The sequence below is a fragment of the Takifugu flavidus genome, chromosome 21 (genome assembly GCF_003711565.1).
Source record: "Takifugu flavidus isolate HTHZ2018 chromosome 21, ASM371156v2, whole genome shotgun sequence".
Lineage (NCBI taxonomy): Eukaryota > Metazoa > Chordata > Actinopteri > Tetraodontiformes > Tetraodontidae > Takifugu > Takifugu flavidus.
This window is the reverse complement of record NC_079540.1, coordinates 6,127,735-6,140,566: the sequence shown is the minus strand read 5'-3', so window position 1 is coordinate 6,140,566 and position 12,832 is coordinate 6,127,735. Positions and strand designations below refer to the sequence as shown.

General features: G+C 51.9%; 1 protein-coding gene across 1 annotated transcript; it reads left to right on the top strand.

Moving 5' to 3' along the window:
- Window positions 1–7,717: 7,717 nt before the first annotated feature.
- LOC130518063 (terminal nucleotidyltransferase 5A-like) lies at window positions 7,718–12,584 on the top strand. Its single transcript, XM_057020394.1, has 2 exons — window positions 7,718–8,106; window positions 11,056–12,584. Exons 1-2 carry the CDS (start codon window positions 7,951–7,953, stop codon window positions 12,073–12,075), a joined length of 1,176 nt encoding a protein of 391 aa, XP_056876374.1. The 5' UTR covers window positions 7,718–7,950; the 3' UTR covers window positions 12,076–12,584.
- The last annotated feature ends 248 nt before the right edge of the window (window positions 12,585–12,832 follow it).

Genomic DNA, 12,832 nt, shown 5'->3' with positions numbered 1-12,832 from the left:
CCGTGCACATCTGCCCCCTGCACTCGCGTCTCTGTGGACGTTCGGCTCCCGTTGCCGTGTTTAAATATTTGCCCCAGTTTAAAGTTGCCTCAAACCAAGTTTGGATCGTCTATAAACGAAGGGGACACAACCTTTCCAAACAATAAACCGTTTCATGCTTCGGAAGTTTGTGCCCGAGGCTTTAAGTCGGATTCCAGGATCCGCGTCCATCACATGCACCACGTGCGCTAATGCAACTATGCTAACTGTTGCCGTCTGTGCACGTCCACCTTTTCAACGCTCCGAAGGTCCCCTCACGTGCACGTTCCCGTGTTCTCTCTGCCCTGACATTTATTTTCGTTCCCCGTTTGGATATTTTCTTTCGTAATTTCTTTCATGCTGAACGCTGCTGGGGAAAGGTTAAAGAAAGGTCTTTGGGAGGGGTCGCTAACCCCGGAGACCCCCCCACCTCTCAAATTTTGGGTCAGTGTTGACTTTTTCTGAGCCGAGCCTGCAGATGATCACTAACCAGAACCAAGTGGGGCTGATGTGACCCCTCTGTGACCCCCCCACCTCCACCATCAAGCTCTAAAAACAAAGTATCTCAGACACATGCAGGCACCAGAGGCCGTGACTCCTGGGGGGGGGGGGGTCCCCGGGGGAGAACAGGGGAGCCCGGTCTGACGTCACCAGGATGATGATGAACACGTGGACGGGCTGAAGTGACAGAGGGAAGCAGAAATGGATCTGGACCAGGGGGTTCTCTGACCCGTCCATCAGGGGGGGGGGGGGGGGGCAGTCATCATGGTTCTGGGCTGGACTGCAGATGCAGTTTTGATCTGTCCACCGGAGGTTCTTGACCTCAGTGGGTCTCACGTTAAAAAGGAGACGTTTTTGACGTAAACTCAGCTGAGAGGGTTTTTGGAATCTCTGTTTCCAGCACAGACTGAATCTTGTCGGCCCCCCAGCGGTGACAGAGCTGCCTGGAATTCCACAGATGGTTCCCCACCTCCACCTGAGCCTCTAGTCACATCAGGATGGACTAAAGCAAAGCCTGGAACCTGGAGGGCACACTTGGACTGCAGATCTGAGGCTGGTGAGGACTCTTTTCTCTGGTCTCTCAGATCCAGGTGCTTCTGCTCAACAGCCTCCCTTTCAGCCCCCCCCCCCCCCCCCCCCCCACCCCCCTCCTCCTCCCACAAAAGAACAACAACAAAAAATCAAAGTCAGGTTTTTTGTGGTCTCATTAGCATAAAGTCCAGCGCCTCAGCCTCCATCTTAACCACCGAGCGCTCAGCCTCTGGCGCCGTGTGGGGTCCGCCAGCGGGGGAGCGAGCTGCCTGAATGTGCAGAGGGGGACCTTCTCGTCGTTAGCGGAGGCAGCGGCGTCATTAGACGTTAGCTTTCCAGGCGAGATGTGGGCAATTGTGGAGTTTCCTGGAACCGCAAAAGCAAAGCTGCGCCGCGTCATCAACTTTGCTTCCTTAAAAACACCTCTGTTCAAATTAGGGGGCCACAGCACAGGAAGCCGTTAAAGGAATCGGGACTATTTTTATGGAAACGGCTGCTAATTTTATTAAGCTAAGTTGCGTTATCGTGCAAGTGCAATGAAGGCAAAAAGGGTTTGTAATTTAGGGTGTTTCAGGCAGATGGGAGGCAGCAACATGGCCGGGTGACTGCTAGCTAGACGGGCTAAAATGCTACATGGAACTAAGAACAAGAAGAACTGAAACGTTCCCGTGCGTCGTAGCGCACAAAAAAAGCCCAAATTTCCATCCAATTAGAACTTTAAACCTTCATAATGAAGCGAGATGATGTGACTCGAGCTATTTTTCCCCAGGCAGAGGATGTCGGGAGGATTTCTGGCCATCAAAGGCTACAAAATTAAGTTCTGGCCGGCTGTGACAAATAAGAGCCAGAAAATAAGGAGCCTGAAATAGAGCAAAGGACTGCAATTCTATCAATGAGCCGTGGTGGGAGGGTAAAAATAATCCAGTGGGAAAATAATGGCTCTCCTGCCCCTCCCTCGGTACTGTTCGGAAGGTCTGAAGAAAATCAGGTGAAGAGGTTTTAGCTCAGAAAAAGGCGAAACTGAAGAAATAAAACAGCTGAAACCAGCGTCTGATTAGCGAAACCAAAGCTTCGGCCTACAGCTCATTTCCAAACGAGCTGTCGAAAGAAATGCGACTTTTCTTTGCTTAAGAGACAATGTGAGAGTAAATACAGCAGAGAAATAGCAGGTCGGGAGTACAGTAAGGCTGTTGTGGTCCCGCGGTGGTCGCGTGGCCTTTAATTCAGGACAGAGAGCCCAGAACGCTCCGTGAGTCAACTTTTAACGTCTAGCTAAATCTATGGCCCCATAACCGAAGCCAGAAATGTTTCGGTTGCCTAAGCGTAACCATAGCCTCACCCAAGCCATAAATACAACCAGTGTGCTTGCCCAACCTTAACCCGAACGGTTGCACGAGCTCATTTACGTGTCTGCGCTGGAACTGGTCGACCAAGCTGGCGGTCCAGTTTGGACCATGTTGGAGGACTCTGGTTTCTTTGAAAAAAATAAAAATAAATAAATAAAACTCTCCACCCAAAAAAGGCAACTGAACGTTAGTGAACCTGGATATTAAGGAACTACATTTCCCACAATGCACTGATTAGATCAGTAGATGAGTGCACATTTATCTTTACTGTAATATTTATACCAGCTTTTAGTCATTTTTGAAAATAATAGTTTCATATAGTCCACCACTATATGTCGCCATGGTTACGAGACGTCACCGTGCCAGATGGAACAGGAAGTACATAGTGTCTCAGCTCAGAATGGAACAAAAGGCGACCTGACACCAGATTATCGGTCTTTCCATCTTATGCAACTCATGAGGGGAGCAGGGTCTGACGCGAGCGCCTCTGAAGGTGCGACACGCCCACGTAAACAACCGCCCGGCTCAGCACCAGGCCGAGGCTTTCCGATGACGCCTTCTGTTTTAGCCGGCGAGCGACCGTAAACGCGGTGCCGTGGTGCGTTTGTGCCCGGAGCTTTGACGGTGAGGACCACCCCCGGAGGACGCCGTAAAAATAAAAACTAGGAAACACCCCCGATGTCGCCTGCACACGATTCTCTAATCTGCTACAGGACGCTATCGCTAACGAGGCGAAGCGACAGAGACCTGATAAAGGTGGATCTGCCGTCTCTAAATACCCAGATTATCGGCGTGAGCCTCCAAAGGCCGGCGTGCTGCGGATCGGTGACATCAAACGCGCTCTGCTGAATTTATGTGGCCGTAAAACCGTTTCTGGTGTAAGCATAAACAGCCTCACATCTGTGCCCAATCTCCAGCGCGGCGCGTTACGAGGATCACAGGGCCTTTGTTCTGGGGGCCCGGCAGAGACCCAGGTAGGGGGGCTGGAGGGGCAGGTAAGGCGGCTCGGACCTCAGCAGATGGAAAACACCAGGGGAGGATCAGCGTTCAGAATCTCCCGCAGGCCGGCTCCGTTCCAGTCGCTCCCGCTCTCACCTTTGACCTTTTCACGGCCGAAACTGCAGCGTGCTACAAGGGGGAGGTCGGCAGGTCAGCCTGGGATCCTCACATCCACCACAGACACACCTGAGGACACACTTTTGCATGCTGAAGACAACATATTTATAAAAACTGCCTTCCAGTCCTCTAAACTGGAAATACCAGTTTGATGGAGCACAACAACCCCGGGCTAAACTAGCTAGCGTCCGCGGCGGCTATAGCCACGTTGTGTGGCTGCATCTCTACGCTGGCAGCTCCGATAAAGTTGTGTATTGACGCGCACCTTTACGGGGTTTGCTATATTTCGCATTTGAAGCATTTTTAGCACCTACGCATTCCTGCACATCCTGAAATAACCCGTCTGTCCTCTGTCCACGCTCCTTAATAGCAACACTTGTTCAGCGCGCTAAAAATACCAGAGCGGGGTTTTATTTATCGGGGAACCGAGCTGGCAATAAAACGGATTGTGATTGTGGAGGCGCTGAATGCAGCCGCTCACGGCCGCGAGGCCCTTTAAAGCAGGGGGCGCTGCGCACGTGGGTGGCTGTCGGTTGGCGGTCTGGACGGCGGGAGACTCTGAATCAGCTCTGTGTCCGTGCGTCTTCTCCAAGGAATCACTGCTGGAGGCCAGAGGGAGCTGAATAGAGGCGGAGCTCCAGTCAGAGGGCTGCTGCAGTCAAACAACAGCTTTTGTCCAGGAGCCAAACTTGGCTTATATCCAGGCGGAAGCGGCGTTCCAGAAGTTTGGTTTTCACTTTTGTTTATTCTTTAATCTTCACAGAAACGAAACCTCAAGCTGGGAGGTTTGAGCTTCCAACCATGCTGGGATTCATCTCCACCATTAAAACAGACAAAAGTTCAGGTTTGTGGGTTTTTTTTGATGCGTTTTGTTCCTCGACCGTCACTCTGTAGCTGCACTGGGGTCAGTTTAGGGTCTGCAGGCCGCTATAGGTACCAGGCTGAGGCTGAGCCACAGACCAGCCACAGACCAGCCACAGACCAGCCACAGACCAGCCACGGGGCCTGCAGGCATCGACCTACTTCCTTATTCCCGCACTAGCTCAGGTTCCCGTAAATTGATGCGTCAGCAATGCAGAAAATCTCGTTAGCAACAAAGGTCAAAGCAGAGAAGCCCCCAAACGGGGTCCCGTTGGTCCGGTGAGCAGAACGGCGCCGGCTCGGTTGGCGGGGGGCCGATGGCCTGGTGCCGTCGCTCAGGGGGCTGATCTTCATTTTAGAATCGCTTTAACTTCTCAGGTGTGTTTTGACAGCATGTTTCCAATAATAAGGTGGAGCCTGGGAGACTTTCGTTGACGGGAACTCATGAAAGGCTCCTTCTGTGGCTCTATTGACGACTTCCTCCTTGGCAGCGGGACAGACGCAGCCACGGGGCCTCGTGTGAGGAGCTCAGACATTGTTGTCGTGGAGACGTGTCACCTGCTGCACGGTAGAGGAACCAGTATTGTCCTGGGCTGGGTGTGCTGGGCGCCTCCGCGGCACCAAGGGTGAGAGCTGAACTCCCCCTGACAACAGCCCTGAATGGGGCAGTAATCTGAGAAGGTCCACAAGAGCGAGAACTCCTCAAAACTCACATGTTGACAGTTTCATCCCCTCCGGAAATCCCGAATTTGGGCAGCTACGCTACGTGAAACTGCAGCAGGCTAACGAACAGCTAGCAAAGTCGGCCTGCGTGGGACCGTTTCTTTATTTAGACGACGTGTTTGGACAACAGCGTTTTCCTTTTGTCTTCATCCTTGATGTTTTTGCCGAAGTCACTGTGATGAAGACAATGAACTGACCCAGTTCGGAGTCTGAGCTGCTGATATTTTGCCTTTTATTTGCCACAAAAGGCAACTGGGGACGATTACGCGTTCAGAGACACCTGAGAAAATCGATATCCAGTTACAGCTAGCGTAAAATGCAACATTCAGAGGGAAGCGTGAGGCCCAGCGCACACAAACACTCACTCGGGCACTTGGCAGCGCTTTATTTGAAAAAATAAAATAAATATTTTCATAAGTGCACAAACACCTGAGCGCTGGAAGGCCAAAACTCATTAAAAACAAAATGGCGGCTGGGCCATTTAAACCGTCCTCTGAGGCTCCGGCATCATCAACCTCGCCGGCGCTGTGAGGCGATGACACTGATCTACGGCCTCTGAGCGGGAGCTCGCAAATCAGGAAACCTCAGGTTGCTCCGGTAGTGGCGGTGAGGCGGCCCTATAGGTTCCACGTTGCCATGGAGACGCACATGAGTCTGTTACGCAACAGAGCCAGTGGATGGATAGCCAGCAGACGCAGGCTAGCTAGCAACAGATTCAATAGTCAGTCGATTAATCACACATTAGCTTGATAGATGGATTTCAGGCCGCTAACATCAATATCGGGAAGGAAATCCTTCCTGTCGGTGCAGGAATTGCTGTTATCCAGCGTGTGCGTTCAGCTCGCCGGAGTCTTTAACACATTCTTTCCTTTCAACTTGGAGCGTCACTCCGGGGGCAAGTGGAAAAGAGGCACCAAGGGCCCCTATGGAGTTACGTAAGCAGGAGGAGCCGCCACAAAAGAGCAAATGCCTGCCGATGGTATGCATTCAATTTCCTGCTTCCACTCTTGGATCGAAAACATCAGAACCTTTAAAATTCTCACCGCGGAAGGAGCGTAGTTTGCTGTGGCTGTTAGCATTTATGCACAAACACAGCATTATGCTAGCAGCATTTTAGCTGTTACAAAATGTTTCTCTTTTATTGTTGAGAGAGACGACTGCTATAAAAGGCCCCGCCCCTCGCGCTGGGCCCCCGTGGCCTGTAGGCCACAGGTGAGTCTTCACGTGTTTTCCGAGAACATCTACACGCACCTGCAGACTGCCGGCGAGCAACGAGGAACTCGCGATTAAGTGGAAGAACATCATTCCGTCTCGTCGCGCTCGTGTTTTCTTTACTCGTTCAGTTTTCTTCGAACCAAACCTGACGGTTAGCCTCACATTTCAGGATGAAAACGTCTCCTTTCTCAACCATTTCTGGTTAAATATAATGACAATTTTCCTTTTGTATCTTGTCAAAGAATTTATTACAACTGGAAAGATGCTAATTCTTGCTAATTCAACATTAAAATAACCTTCTGCCAGCACCATCTCTCCATGCCGCGGCACTTATTTTGCTAAATAACTGCTAACAGCTGAAAGTTTTGTTTGAAAAGTCAATCCTCCCCCAACTTTTGTCCAGTTTCACCTGCGAACTAGCTCAACAGCTGCTTTGTTCCCACTCTGATGGCTTCTGCAGATGGAAAACTATCATCTCCACCTTCATCAAACACTGAGTCTTCCAAATGACACGCCTTAGCCACAGCATTGGCTAGCACACGTCTGCAAGCCAAGATGGCGCCGCCTTTATTGCTTTCGCTTTACCGTTTGTATTTGTTTCATCAAAATTCTTGTTGTGAGGGTGAAGTGCACCTCCTGTGTGAGCAAATCTCAATACCAAGTAAATATCACGTCTTGTTTGCATTGTTGGCTGATATTTTTTCCAGGGTTATGGGTTAAAGTGGTCATTTTTAGGGTAAATATGCAGGTTTAGTGGATGCCTTTCTGATATTTAGGGGCATTGTGTGTGTGTGTGTGTGTGTGTGGTGTGTGTGTGTGTGTGTGTGTGTGTGTGTGTGTGTGTGTGTGTGTGTGTCCTAAAAACTGACCCTGACTCCAAAATTAGAAAAAAAAAAAAACCCAAAAACTAATAAAGTCTGTGTTGATAGAACAAATAACAGAAAAACGCGTCTGAGGATCAAAATGGCGCCACACAAATTTTCACAATTAAAGATTTAATTTCGGTACCACAGCGTCACTGTCGTCATGGTAAATTTGGAAAGAAAAAAAAAACCAAACTCTGTTTAAAGACTCAAAAATACCAGTTAATCTGCTGACTTCCAGGTTTTATCACGTTTCAGTCCGACGGTAAATTGTTTCTTTATAGTTGTGCTAACATGCTAATGCCTGGCACGTTAGCAAAAACAGCCGAAGGTGTGAGGGCGGCAACGGTGTTCTGAGATTTCCCACAGTCTTTGAACCTGTCACGCACGGAAAGTAAGCGTAGCTCTGTGTGTGTGTGTGTGTGTGTGTGTGTGTGTGTGTGTGTGTGTGTGTGTGTGTGTGTCTGTGCGCGCGCGTGCCTGTCCAGCCAATCAGGAGGCTCCGGTTAATCCCTGCCGGGTAGAAAGCGGGTGTAGTCCAGCTGCAGCCCAGTTCTGGGTCCAGAGTGACGGAGGGAGGAACCGGAGCGCGGCTGGGAGTTTTTGCTCAGGACATGTCTGATATTCCTCACCGGGTCCCCGTCCTGTAGGAGCCTTCTCAAACTTTGTCCCAGCAGAGGACCGTCTCTCTCCGCCTCCTGCGCGCTTCTCCCGGAGGTCGTGTTGCGCCCCGCCGCTCTTCTCTGCGGACGCGTGTCCAGTCGGGTCCGGTCGTCATGTCCTCCGGAGATGCCCCGGACCACAGCCGGCGGGTCAGCGTGCTGTGTTGGGACCAAGTGCGGCGTTTAGACTCCATCCTGGGCGAGAGTGTCCCGATCCACGGCCGCGGAAACTTCCCCACACTGTCCGTGCAGCCCCGGCAGATCGTCCAGGTGAGACCCCCGAACCTCCCGGCCCAAAGGCGCCAAAACGGGTTCACACTTGACTGAAATCTGTCCGTTTTCAACCTTTTAACGCTGCTAGTTTAATTTAACCAACCACAACTAAAAACCTCTGTGGGCTATTTGACGTTTTAACATAATCGAATCTAAAATATGCAAAAAAAAAAAAAAAAAGTGAATGAAAAAAGGAAATCCCGTGTTAATGACAGATGGGGGAGGGGGGGTTCAATCACCTGTAAGGGGGGGGGGGGGGTAAAATCACCTGCAGGGAGTTGCGGATTAGCAGATTTAGTTCCATTTTTTTTGTTTTTCGTTTATGTCGAAATGAAACTGGGATGATCAGGATTAGTTTCCCAGTTTTCCGACAGTTTAAATCCCGGTTCGGATTTCATGAGAGTGATTCGCATTTTCTGTGGTGAGCGAGCGCGTGCGCTGGGTTGGGGGGGCCCTCAGATAGACACAACATGCTAAAGGGTCCCTGTAAGCTAGCCGCCCCGCCCCCCCGCCATACTTCACTTTTCTCTTCTGTCGGAAACTTTCCGAATATTTGCATGTGTGCTTTGTCAACAGCCCGGAGATTCTTTGCTCCCTATTTTTGTCTTATCAATTTAACATCAGAGTAAATATTCCATGTGCAAACACGGGAGGCCTCCGCTGGTTCAAAGGGTCCTCGCAGCCTCACGCCTGTGTTGGCTGATTTTCCAACCGTACGGATGCGAGCGGAAACTAGCGGCGGCCTGGAAGGAAGGAAAAACACTGGAAACCGCCGAGAGGTGTTTTGGAAAAGGAGTTGACAGTGATGTGAGGTGTCCGTGATTCATGGTTAACGGCCGACGGACGTGTAAAAACCGCGGCCGTGCTGCTGACTGACGTTTATTTTTAGCCCACCTGAAGCCGGCGGATCCGTTTACCCGAGACAGCGGTAAATCCTGATGGCGCTTCGGCCAGGGTGACCCCGGGGATCGCGCTCGCGGCTCAATGGGGGGCTTTGTGCGAGCGCCGCATTCAAAAAACACACGTCTGCGGTCAGCTGCTACGTGAGCCGCGGGGCTAGTTAAATTTCACTGGTGCGGAGCCCCCCTCTCCCCCCCCCCCCGCCGTCTGTTCAACCTCATCCTGACGAACATCAGCCATCGCTCCCGTTACGGAAGCATCGGGTGACCACCATCGTCGGGATGTAAATAATTCCGCACTTAAAAACGCATCCGAAGTTTTGACGTAACTCCACTTTTCCAGATGTTGGAAGCGGAGAAAAGTCCCGGGTTAACGACGTACACCTGAGGTGGATGAAGAGGAGTCACCTGACTCCACCGCCTAGCATGCAAACCAACTCCTCACCGGGTTATTTTCGAGAAACGGAGGAGGAGGAGGAGGTGTAGCGCTCAACTTCCTGTGTGGGCTACAGTGCTAACAGGCTACATGGTCTCTCATGGTGATTTTGTTGGGATTAATAACCACAAACAACAGATGACTTCACCTTAGCCTTTAGCATTTTATGGGTTGTACAAAGAACTCGTGCGAATGAATAAATGCTATATTTGTATTGGAAAGCTGCCCCCTGGTGGTCGATTATGAAGGTTGAAACTCTTTAACAGGAGGTGAAGGTGCAACAACCACGTAGCGGACAGCTGTTCCTTCATCCTGAGCGCCCATCGGGGGGGGGGGACGTAATAGCGTCATGCAGGTGAACCGTCGGAATTCTGGTCAAACCATCATTGTCCTGTTTGCCTGCCAAGCTACTGTACGGAGCGCCAGCTGGGTTAGCTCAGAAGCTAACACGACAGTCAGGGACTCATAACTCTTCACTAGCGCGCCGCCACTGAGTAAAACAGCTACGCTGGAACGCTGCAGCCAGCCTGCAGAAGTGGAAACTGTGACGGGTCACCGGGGCGTCAACACAGACCGTCTGCTGTGTTTGTGGCTATTTTTACAAGGCTCATTAGCTCAGACGTTGGCGGAAGTGTCTCCCTTCAGCTCGGCTCTCCGGGTGCTTCTGCGTCATCGGGGAGGAAATTTTACGAGCGTAGAAGGACGGCGTGTCCGGGGGCGGCGGCCGGCGCTTCCTCACATACCTTCCGGGACCCTTAGATAAGGCAGATGATGATGGGTTAGCTTGTGGGTTTCCCTGAAACACGGATTTCCTAGCTGTAGCGTTAGCATCAGGGTTCTCTGAGTGTGATGATCTGTGGTTGGAACGTCATGTGTTTGGTTCCTGTGTTCCATATGTGATCAGCACTTTTACTGTACTTTGTTTGCTCATTAGCACAACAGGTTAGCCGTCCATAGCAAAGTCGGACTTCAATATATGATATGATATTGACACACACTCATATCTTCGTCCACAGACATGATCAATTACACAGCTTAACCCTCAAACAGCCCTTCGAAGTAGTGGAGCCCAGAAAAATGGCCCCATTTTGGGGGGGTGGAGTGAGGATTTTGGTCCTCAGTATGTAGTGAATGTGAGCACACACACACACACACACACACAGTAACCTGCACCCAAAACCATGAAAGGAACAAGTAGCAGCAAATCTGGGGCAGAGTCGTACCTGCTACAAAAATGCGCACGAGGAGCCGCGTGTTTGTGTTATTTTGACCGAGAAAAAAAGCGACTAAATACCAGACTGATAAGCAAACGGTCCTGCCCAGTTTATCTCCTGGAAGAAACGGGAAGGAGGTTCGAATCAGATGCCTGAATATCTGATCCGTATCTGGAGGAAAAACCAAATGTCATTTTCTTGGATCCGCCGCTGAGATCTGGAACGAGCGCGGACACGTGCGCGGCAGCTTCAGCTGGAGAACAGGACGACCTGGACGCTAAAACCGTCCGATTACTCCAGGATCAATAAAGCCTCTGAGATGAGGAAATCGTGACTGGAGGAATTTTTTTCGCAAACGTCCATCGCTCAGTTTTTTTCCTATCTTTGTATGTTCCAGGTGGTCAGGGCACGACTGGAGGAGCGGGGCGTGGCGGTACGCGACGTCAAGCTGAACGGCTCGGCGGCCAGCCACGTGCTTCACCAGGACAACGGCCTCGGCTACAAAGACCTGGACCTGATCTTCGGCCTGAGTCTGACCGACGACAGGACCTTCCGCCTGGTGAAGGACGTGGTCCTGGACTGCCTGGTGGACTTCCTGCCCGACGGGGTGTGCAGGGAGCGCATCACCGCCCTCGCCCTGAAGGAGGCGTACGTGCAAAAGATGGTGAAGGTCTGCAACGAGACGGACCGCTGGAGCCTGATCTCGCTCTCCAACAACACCGGCAAGAACGTGGAGCTGAAGTTCGTGGACACGCTGAGGCGGCAGTTCGAGTTCAGCGTCGACTCCTTCCAGATCACCCTGGACTCGCTGCTGCTCTTCGACCGCTGCTCGGAGACGGCCATGTCCGAGGCCTTCCACCCCACGGTGCAGGGCGAGAGCATGTACGGGGACTTCCACGAGGCCCTGGGGCACCTGGTCTCCAGGACTATTGCCACCCGCAGCCCGGAGGAGATCCGCGGGGGCGGTTTGCTCAAGTACTGCCACCTGCTGGTGCGCGGCTTCCGGCCGTCCTCCGAGGCTCAGATGAAGCAGATGCAGCGCTACATGTGCTCGCGCTTCTTTATTGACTTCCCCGACATCGGCGAGCAGCAGAGGAAGCTGGAGGCGTACCTGCAGAACCACTTCGCCGGCATCGAGAACAAGCGCTACGAGTACCTGCTGACCCTGCGGCGGGTGGTGGACGAGAGCACCGTGTGCCTGATGGGACACGAGCGCAGGCAGACGCTGGCGCTCATCTCCACGCTGGCGCTGCGGGTCATGGCCGAGCAGAACGCCATCCCGGCGCTGGCCAACATCACCTGCTACTACCAGCCGGCGCCGTACGTGCGCGACGTCAACTTCAGCAACTACTACGTGGCGCAGGTCCAGTCGCACCTGTGCAGTAACTCTTACCAGACGTGGCTGCCCTGCAGCTGAGCGCCGCCGCTTCAGGTCCAGGGCCGAGCGTCGGTACCGGTTCTGGTTCTGGTTCTGGCGGGTCATTGTTAGTACGAAGACGGACAAAAAGCAACGAGTTTTGATTACCTTAAGTGAGAATGACTCCGCTAAGTTATATCCACCGATACTGCTGTAAAAAGTCGTTTGAGCCAATAAAGCTTTTTTTTTTTTTTTTAATTCTCTATTATTTCGTCACCAAAATGACGCATTTGGAAAACGAAGATTGGTGAGACGGCGGCGGAACGTCGCCAGGTCCGATCCACATCCCGGGGTTAGTCCGGGGCCGCTTGTTCCGTCTGTGGTTTTTCACCTGAGGGACCGGAGAAGGTCTCTGCTGCCCGTCGGTGGGTCCAAGTGCCTGAACCTTTGTACTCGCTCTGTAAAGAACTTCTTCTCGGGCCGTTTCATCCGGGTTCACTGTGCATTTCTGTACACAGGGTCGGGGTATTTGTCTTTCAAACGATTAAAAAAAAGTCCAAAAAACAGAACGCTGTGGTCTGCTGGTCTTTATTTTGCAGACTTTGTGGATCCGTGAGGAGAACAAGCGGCTTTAATCCGCCCCAGTTGAGCCGGTCTGGGGATGGGGGCCATGAAAGCCCTCCGTCTCCGTATCTGTTCCAGACTCTAAACATTTCCCTCTATCTTCCTCCATCACTCCCAAGTGTGTCGTCTACGTCTCTTCAGGCGGACCGACCCGACACAAACACTGGCTTGTTCTGGCTGCGTGCACCCGCAG